Genomic DNA, 9,680 nt, shown 5'->3' with positions numbered 1-9,680 from the left:
TCTAATAGGACAATCCCTCACTTGCAACTTCTTTTTATACAATGATGTATTTACATTATATGAGATTAATCACATAAAGTGGATATCCAATGGAATAATTTCAGTTTGATTATGACCTCTATAATCTTTCATAACATTTTAGTTTGCTTCATATTTTTCAAATTTTATGTCAAATTGAGATTTGCTTTCATTTATCGAAGTGAAGAAAACTAACTAAAAGAAAATGCTATAAGGGCTAGAACCAAACTGAGACGAGGAGGAAATTTTGAATAAGGTTAGTTCAGAGGGCCTTGCTAAGTGAAAATTGAAAATCAAATTTAAAAACTCAATAAAGTATTTTTCACATTTTGACTTTCAGATTTTAATTTTCAATTTTTTTATTTCCAGTTTTCATTTATTTTATTAAATAAAAATTAAAAGTAGTTCATAAATGTGTTTTCAGTTTTCAAGAAAATAAAATGTAAAATAAAAAACTGAAAACAAAATAATTATTACATAAAAACCCAAACTTCTAATTTTATATACAGATCAAAAGAAAGAAGTAAAATTTGGGCTCAAAAATATTTGATCCAACATGTTAGGCCTCATTTACCTCATATATCGATGGGCCTCAAACCCGAAAGACCCACTTGACCACTCAGAGAGAGAGAGAGAGAGAGAGAGAGAGAGGGGCAAACAGAGATAACAGGGAGCTTTGCCCTTTTGAATTCTGATGCGAAATCAAACCCTCCAGGGAACAATTAGTTGGTTAGAGGAGAGGGTCTAAATTGAATCCTCAAATTTAATTTAATGCCTTCCAATATTCATTTTGTATTTCTATTTGTTTAGTTAATTTGGCTAGCAACCATTCTTTACTCTGAAATTGTAGTTCATGAAACAAGTGTTAAAGCAAATCAAGGTCTAATTTTGTAAGTATGAATACCCTATCTGAATATAGATGTCAGTGAGAATTGTCTCAATTTTACATGCAAAAGTATATTTATTGGAAATTTTTATGCTCTGGTGGGCAGTTTTTTTTGTTCTGTTGACTTGTCTGAAAAATATATGAGGTGGAGTAAAGTTTGAGATTTACAAGTCGGTTTTGATGTGCTTTAAAAATAACTAAAATCGTTTTTGGGTTACAATACCATTTTTTATAGTGTTTGCTAGAACCTGGAATTTCATACACCAAAATAAATTCAAGAGGTTCCAATTTTTTTCATATTGAACCCCAACAGAAGAAAGAGAAAAAAATAATAATAATAATAACCCAACAATTTGAGACTTAACTAATTTAAGCAAGTGGTCATTTACCATAGTGGTGGAATTGTGTTGAGCTCTTGCATGACGGCGTGGGTTCAAACATCGTCGGTAGCTAATCTAATATCTAATCTAATAAGATCTATCGTTTGAACAAAAATAATAAAAAAACTAATTTAAACTTTTTGTTGGTCAAATATCAAATGATTGACACATGAGCATATAGATACAAACTGATTAAAATGGAACCTCATAATCCATTTTGATACTACTTAACTCCAGACTTAAAATACACTTGGCCTTTATTAATACAACTTTATGTTCCTCACTAAAGACACTAAAAGCTCTTTGTTCAAACTCAAAGCAAACGTGGGTCAATCTTATTGACATTGGTCTCCTTGGATAGGAGAATCCTAAAACAACATAAACAAAACAAAATGGCCTCCCTCATTGTGTTTTATCTCAAAAAAAATGCTAGGTAGACTAATTTTTAGACCAAATTTGTAAATCATGTGATGTGTCATTAATAGGAAATAAGCACGTTAATCAACACTTAAGTAATTCACTAATCATCAATAATCACGATATAAAGTTTGTGTTAATCAACACTTACGTAATTCACCAATCATCAATAATCACGTTATATAATTTATAAATTTTAATCTAAATTGTTGATTTTCCAGCATTACTCCTTTATATGGTATTTGGTGTTCTTGGTTTTTGTCTTATGCCTCAAAGTTCTCACTTCCTCTCTCTCGAGCATTAGAATATTGCCGACAATGTCTTATGGGATCTCCACTTTTATGCTGTGAGACTAAAGGCATTGTAAATCCATTTTTCTATAGATTCGAAACGAAGATATCAATATCTTTTTAATTAGTTTACTGCAAATCAACACATATGCGTGTCTTTCTTTGTTACATTGGAGAGGATCTAACAAGTATGCATTATTTTCTTTATTTTAGTTGAGCTCATACCTAACACTATTATTTTTTTTATTTATTTATTATTATTTAGGCAAAGAGTAAGTTCGGAACTTATAGGTTCGAAACTTAACACTTAAGAAATTTCACCCCACCGACAAAAATAAAATAAAATTTTGAAGTACACATTAGCATAGCAAAGTTAATAATATCAATATATAATGGTATACCCATGCCAATTAACTAAAGTTTTACACCAATCCGTCTATCCATCTCCAAAACTTAAACAAAATAATATACAATCCTCAACCATATGATCTCAAATCCTAAAGCTGTCTAAGAACTGGAATTCTTCTATGCAGAGAAGTATATACCTATACTAAAAGTAAATTCTTCTTTCTTTACACTACCATATGCATTTCTTCCTTGTTCCCCAAGTAATTTATAGGGCATAGAAAGAAATGCTGAGAAGAAGATCACATAAGGAAGCAATGGCATTGGCATCCCCCCTGCAATCGGTCAAGCTTCTTCAAGGCCATCTTAAATTATTTGCGTCAGGATCACGCCACAAAGTCTGGTAACAATTGGGCTACGAACCTCTTTCGGTTCTGAATGTCGATGTTTTCGAATGCAGCAGCGGAAGAGTGAGAAGCTGAAGTGTTTATGGCACCAAACTGATCATTTGTTTCACCAGTGTCTACTCTTCTCCCCAGCTGAATGTTTTGGTTTGGGAGAAAAGTTTGATGGCGGTGAGCTCCGGACATGGAGAGGTTTTCGCAGTGAGGAAGACCTAGAGTGAGAGAGACACCGTTGCCCGAGAACCTTGGTGCGAATTGGTCTGCATCAAACCTGCCAATTTCCCCAATCGGGTATTGCCCAAAATTTCCGATGAAATTAGTCTGCCCTCCCATGAAAGAGTAGCCATCTCTGCCCTGCCTCTCGTCCCCGAATTTCATAGAAACTTGCTCATTGTTCACCTCTTGGGCCTCAATATTCATACGCGGGACACTACCATTTGAGGAGTGCATAATTTCGGTGCTCCTAGGCTTCTTTGGACTACCTTGTGTAATCCCATCGAGTTCTGATGACCCAATGAGAGTGAATCCGGACTGGTTCCGAACCATGTTTGTGGGCGATGTTGAGGCTTGGGAAATCGAAATTGATGGATGAGCAGCGAGATTGTGATTCACCGAATTCTCTTGTTTGAAGTTGAAAGTGCTTGTTGTTTGGTTCTCAGTGTCTTGTGGAGCTGTGGACTTTGATGCTGAGTCCCCATTGCTCTTGCTCATTTTCTCAGATGATCCATTCTGCTCTTGCTCCTTCACTTCCTCCATGTACATTTCCTCCACCATTGGCTTCCACAGCCGGACCCGAGCGTTTATAAACCAATTGGAAACCTGCATAATCAGTACTCAAGCTCATCAGCATGCCGATTTCCACAACTAATTATCAAGAAAGAAAGATTTTTCACGAACGAAAAATGTGGATGGATTTGAGTACCTGACTCCTAGTAAGTCCAGTCTGTTTTGCAAGCATGTGCTTGTCTGAATCCTTCGGATATCTGAAACCAAAATCCAATCCTTCTTAGTACATTACGTTAAAAACTTATAGCAAAAAAAGGGGGAAATTGTGAAAAAAAAATTCTTAGTATACGACTGCATCTTGCCAAGACTACATAATGCAAAAACACACAAACCCTTTCGGTGAATCGGACTTGTGTGGATTATTCTGAGAATACTTACGGGTGGAGGAAGTGTTCGAAGAGCCAAGCGCGAAGAACGGAAACAGATCTTTCGGGCAATCCTCTTTGTGGTCTCCAAGCATTGTGCTGGATCATTCCCAATTGTTGGAGAGCCCTTTGCTGCCTCAGCTGATGGTCAACATATTTGAGCCTTGAGCCTTCAATCTTGCCTCCAACGCTATCTTCTTCTCCCAAGCTCTTGTTTGCGGATCGAATTTGGTTCGTTATGGCGTCCTTCAGGCACCTGAATTGCTTTGATATTGTTTGCAGTGCCAGAGCAGTGTATGTTCTTGCTGAGCCAATTCCAGCTGCTTGCTCGAATGATGAAATTACCATTTGCATCTGTCGGTGGTATTGCCTGTACCTTTGGTCAACCTTCAACCAACAAAATAGTACAACACACAAAATTAATTCAAAATTGAAATTGCAAAATATCATGTGACAATTCAATCACTCAATCTCAATGAAAACAAAAAATTTCAATATTAAGGAAGAGCTTAGGTCTTGTTAAAATTTTGTTACTAAAACGCTTTCAGTAATTTTATTGCTAAACATATTACATATTTAACACAAAAACATTATAATAAATTTTCAAACTCATATATGTCCTCTAATTCATAGACAAATCAAAACCCATTTCGCAATATTGAAAGACGTATTGAGTTCAAAAATTCAAATATTGAAAATTTAACAAAAAATAAAACAGAAAAATATTAATCAAATATCATTAAAACAAATAATTATCTCAACAAATTAACAAAGCATATCAGCCAATACCTCATCAAGCATGTTGATTAGCTTTCCCTTCTTCATCTGAATTTCCTGCCTCTCAGCAGTGCTCAACTCAGACGCACGCTTTCCACTCCCTTCACCGCCTACTGAACAGTCCCCGGCGGCCGACTCAGCCGCCGCTTTACTCTGCTGCCCATTACCCTTCTTTGGCAGCTCAGTCCTCATCCCATTCCCAACGTTCACAACCTCATCGAGCAGCTCCTGCGCCGCCTTCAAGTACTTGGAGCTTAGCAGCACGCTCTGCATACCCGAAACCCCATTCGTCACACCAGAAGCCGACGAATTTGACCCGCTGGAAACCCGAATGTCTTCCCCTGACGGGACCTCCCTCTCGGTGGCGCCCCCCTGGAACGACCAACCCGGCTGCTGAGAGGAGAGACTCAAAGACAGGCCCTGCTGAGCGCGTGGGGTGTCACGCGCGGCCGCGGTCGGGTCAATTGAGTTCCAAAGCGCGTACTGAGTCTGAATTCTAGGCATGAAGGCATGCAGTGTGGAGATGTCATGATGGGGGTGGTGCATGGATTGGGAGCTGTTGCTGTTGGGGTCTTGCGCTAGCGGGATGCCGACAAATTGCTGGTGGTGAGAGGGCGGCGCGTGGGAGAGAGTTGAGGGGTGGTGAGTGAGGGAATTGGCGGCTGAGTTGAGAAAAACAAGGTTGGTGGCGGCGGGTGGGGTTTGAGGCTGTTGTTGTTGCTGTGGTGGTGGTGGAGTGTCGGAGTAAGGGACATAAGAGGGATTCATGAGAACGAGTGTTTGTAAGGCACTGTCGGAGGAGGCTTGGATTTCCGATGAGTTGCCGCGGTGGTGATGAAAGTAGGTCGCCATGTCTCGACCGATAAAAGAGTCGATGCCTCTAGTATTATTGACGAAGTGACTTAGGTGTTTACTTCAGAGCTGATGAAAGGAGACTACGTTAGTATAATACAAAAGGGTTTCTCACAATTCACATCAACATATCATATACACATCCAACTACCAACTCTCCCCATACAAACAACAACACACACACATGAACCCCTCTCTCTCTCTCTCTCTCTCTCTCTCTCTCAAAAAGTCACCATCATGCATATAAATATATGTTTATAATTATATACATGATTGTTGGAGGAGTGAGAAATGATTTGTAGCTTCTGAATCGGGCTTCAGAAAGACGATCAAAGATAAATCAACAAGAAACTATCGGAAACCAATCAGCGTAAAACTGATCAGTATTAAGAGATGCAAACACAAAGGTTTGGATTTGAAGATCTAGTTTCTGGGTTCTTTTTACTGATCATGTCCAAGCAGCTCTGAGTTTCTTACTGCTTCGAGAGAGAATTTAGGTAAAAGTAAGGGATAGAGTATATTGGCTTTATATAGAGGGAAAGAGAGAGATAGAGAGAGATATGGAAAGAGAGAGTGAGAGAGAGAGAGAGAGAGAGGTACAGTGATTGAAAGAGAGAAAGAGTCAAAGGAATTCATTATAGTATTTAGTTAATAATAAAATTTTAGGTACCTGCTGCTGGTGTGATGGAAATCTGCTGATGAGTAGTATGTACACGTGCTTCATGATATGATCATCTTTCTCTGCACTGCAAATGAAACAAGAATTTCACTAACAGTGACACCAAAATCCATGAAATTGGGAGGGAGAGAGAGAGAGAGAGACCGAGTGTTGAGAGAGAGATGACTAAACAGTTAAAGCTAAAATACATGATATAAGCTAAGGCAGCTACAAACAATAATAATTCTATATATACATGGAAAGAGAGAAGCACCAATTGAGTGAAGACACACAGCGGTCTATATTTCTATTGAGATTTTATCAGTCTTCCTTCCACCTTGCACATATAATAATTTAGAAGAGGTAGGAGAAAGGAAAGAAAAGGAAAGGGGCCTTCTGTCAGACTCAAAATCTCTGCAACTTCCCCCACTGAAAAGGAAAAAAATAGAGTAAAGGGAGAGATGGGGTTAAAAGGTCTTTGAGAGAAAAAGATACCCATCTTTATTCATTTCATTTCATTCACCTCATTATCCACACATTTAGGCCCCCTCCCCCCACTTTTTTTATTTTTCAACCAAAAAAAAAAAAACTTTTTCATTTTAAAATGAAAAGGAAAACTGTAAGCAAGTAATTAACCTAATAAAATTTCTTCATCTGCGTTGGTTTACTGCTTTTTTGAAGGTACCTGCGAATAGATCAGAAACAGGAGAGAGCGCTTCCGATTTGACACTCTTTTTAAATCGTTTGATGCAAATCTGGAACCCTTTGATGAGAACAAAGAACCCTTTTTCTTAATTTTTGAGAGAGAGGTGGATGGAAAGAGCTAGATCTGAATTCTAACAAAAATTAAGCAAGATTAGCACTGCTATAATATAATGAAATTTTATTCCAAGGTTTGGCAGAAGATTACAAACAGCTGAAAAACGAGGAAACGTCTCCCTCAACACCAAAGCTTAATATAAAAATAAATAATAATAAGGCTAGGAAGATGATGAAGGAGAAGGTTGTGTGGAGGGTCCTATTCTTCAATTCAATGTTAAATATCTGCTTGTCTTTTTCATATATGTTATTTGTTATATAATTTTTATATCTTTTTTCTTTTGTGATATTTTTTGTGGTTGGATTCCAGAGTTTGAAGATAAAGCAATTAAATTTCTAAGGAACACAGGACCAACCACTATAACAACAACTTTAATGCCTGTGAGAAGTTAATCTGTGTTTGTCTCTGTTATTACCCCACATATACAGTATATGTATGGGAGCATTTTGTATATGCACATTACCCTACACACAAGCATATATGCAGCAGAGAAAAGCTCAACAAAATAATACAATTTAGTTATTTATCTAAAATTCTGTTCTAATCAAATCAATAATGACTTAATGAACCTTGACTAATCAGCTTAGTGAATAGTGTAATTTCATAAACAGCGTTTAAAATATCCAGCTTCCTAAAGCATAGCGTGCACACACACGTATATTGATCAAAAGATTGAAGTTTTATTTTATTTTTTCTACCAGAGTGATTAATTATGTTTTCTATTTACCATTGTGTCTTTTTTTTTCCTTTTTCCAAACCTTTTTATTACATTTATTGTCTATTAAAAAATGGGAAAATGGTTGAAATATTCATTTTTCAAATCTCAATTGCTGAAATGATCAGTTTTTAGTTTATCGTTCATATCTAATTGTTATTTCATCTATCTTTGATTGATACGCCGTTACTATTTAATTGATATGTTGTCAATTTTTATTTTTATCATTAATTGAGTTATGATCAACCACTTTTACAAAAATTAATCAATAATAACTCAAATGATAGTATTGGTGGTTTAGCAAAAAAAATATTAAAATTAAAATGTCAGCCATGCACTCCAAATGAAATAAAAGAAGTTGACCAAACCCTAAAATAACAAGTTTAACTACCTTAAATAATTATGACAAAAAAACTGCCTTAAATAATTACCCATTTCAATGAATATGAAGGCAGTACAACGTGAAAGGAGTTGAAAACAACTGCTTAATTAATTATTCTGACCCGCGCTCCATGCCCTAGTTTTGAATTCACACAACCTTAATTTCCATGAAGTTTTATTTCCATCACCATCTATAAACAATGATGTACCAGTATGAACAGTGACAAAAAAACTTTAAGGCTCCTGATGTTAAAAGGACAGCAAACAGTTATAAAAAATACGACAGTCAAATCAGGTAAACATTGTGATGTAGGGGCCTATAAATATAATATATATACATATGTGTGTCTCTGCAGTGATGAGAGTAATATTTTCTTGTGATCAACCGTCATCTCCCAAAAATCAATATCAATGTATAAAAGAATTTATGTTTCCCTACTTTATTGTGTCATGAAAATTTTTAAGAATTTCAAAATCCATGTAATATTATATATATATATATATATATATGTGCGCCCGCAAATGACACGCAGTTTACTGTTTTCCATCTCTGTTGAAACAAATAGCTCTTACATAAAAAGTGTGTTTAACTTCATTTGAAGGAGTACCTTACTCGTCAGGTCCTTTTATGTGACAATAACAAGGGTACTACCTTCGGAAAAGGGTCAGTCAATCAAACTCTGCAGACAAGAACAGTGCATCTATAACTGATTGGAAAACTTCAGCAACAGGGCACATATATACCATACCCAAATATTTTATAAAACTCAATTTGTGTCTCACTTAATCTTATACTGTAAAATTTAAATTCTGTAATTTAACTTCGTTAACAAATCTTTTAAAACAGTTTATGCAGCACAAGTATGATCTATGTGTCACGTGTCTCCAGAAAATAAAAATAAATAAAAAATTGTTAAGAGTTTTTGTTTTCTTCTTATTTTGAAAATAGTTTTTTTTTTAATTAAACAAATCTTTTTTTAATTAATTTTCAGCCATATGGCACTTATGTGACGCACATCTCAATAACAATGAATTATTCCATTATGGTCGCGTAAACAGTTTTGATGAGTTTAATAAAAGGGTATAAATGTAACTAAAATTTATACTATATTTTCCCCTTCGTTTTATGCGTGTAATCATCCTCTACATGAAAGTTCATATACATGTTTTTTTTTTTTTTTTTTTTTTTTTTTTTTTTTTTAGTTTAGTAGTGGTCTTTAAAGTTTTATGTTCAGTTTTTTGTTCGTTTTAGTTTTGCATCTTTAGGCAAAAATAGAGAAAAGCTTAATTTTGGGCTCAAGTGATATTGAATCATGCGTTACTCATCAACTACAATCCTTCCAAATTATCACAGCATATCAGAAATTGTAAAAGAAATACATATAGAATTTTTAACACGATGGTCCCATTCTGTTAAGCCTTTTTTTTTTAAACTCATTTCAGTTTTAACATATTTTTTTAGACATTTTATGGTTTTTGATCACATTTTATATATATTTTTTATTTTTCGACATGCAGTTGGTTTATGGACTTTCGGGCCCCAACCGTGTGCCATAATTATTGATGGAATTCTAACATAAGGATCA

At 35.5% G+C, this 9,680-nt stretch overlaps 1 protein-coding gene across 6 annotated transcripts; it reads right to left on the bottom strand.

Moving 5' to 3' along the window:
- Positions 1-2,368: 2,368 nt before the first annotated feature.
- On the bottom strand, positions 2,369-7,213 carry LOC103449566 (BEL1-like homeodomain protein 1). 6 transcript variants are annotated; one of them, XM_070808918.1, is made up of 7 exons: positions 6,815-7,019; positions 6,453-6,607; positions 6,191-6,266; positions 4,681-5,589; positions 3,905-4,278; positions 3,663-3,723; positions 2,369-3,559 (listed from the first exon to the last, which is right to left on the bottom strand). In XM_070808918.1, exons 4-7 carry the CDS (start codon positions 5,518-5,520, stop codon positions 2,723-2,725), a joined length of 2,112 nt encoding a protein of 703 aa, XP_070665019.1. In that variant the 5' UTR covers positions 5,521-5,589; positions 6,191-6,266; positions 6,453-6,607; positions 6,815-7,019; the 3' UTR covers positions 2,369-2,722. The 6 variants fall into 6 exon arrangements, with proteins under 6 accessions (XP_070665019.1, XP_008387112.2, XP_070665021.1 ...); XM_008388890.4 differs by having other exon boundaries at positions 6,864-7,019; XM_070808920.1 differs by having other exon boundaries at positions 6,435-6,607; positions 6,864-7,006.
- Positions 7,214-9,680: the final 2,467 nt, after the last annotated feature.

The sequence above is a fragment of the Malus domestica genome, chromosome 12, assembly GCF_042453785.1.
Source record: "Malus domestica chromosome 12, GDT2T_hap1".
Taxonomy (NCBI): domain Eukaryota; kingdom Viridiplantae; phylum Streptophyta; class Magnoliopsida; order Rosales; family Rosaceae; genus Malus; species Malus domestica.
The sequence above is the reverse complement of the archived record's forward strand: the minus strand, read 5'-3'. Positions and strand labels throughout refer to the sequence as shown.

Coding starts and splice junctions, on each gene's coding strand:
- LOC103449566 (XM_008388892.4), bottom strand. CDS start 5,520: ATGGCGACCTACTTTCATCACCACCGCGGCAACTCATCGGAAATCCAA. Junction 4,279..4,680: donor TAATCAACATGCTTGATGAG/GTATTGGCTGAT, acceptor TGTTGGTTGAAG/GTTGACCAAAGGTACAGGCA. Junction 3,560..3,662: donor CTGGACTTACTAGGAGTCAG/GTACTCAAATCC, acceptor CTGATTATGCAG/GTTTCCAATTGGTTTATAAA.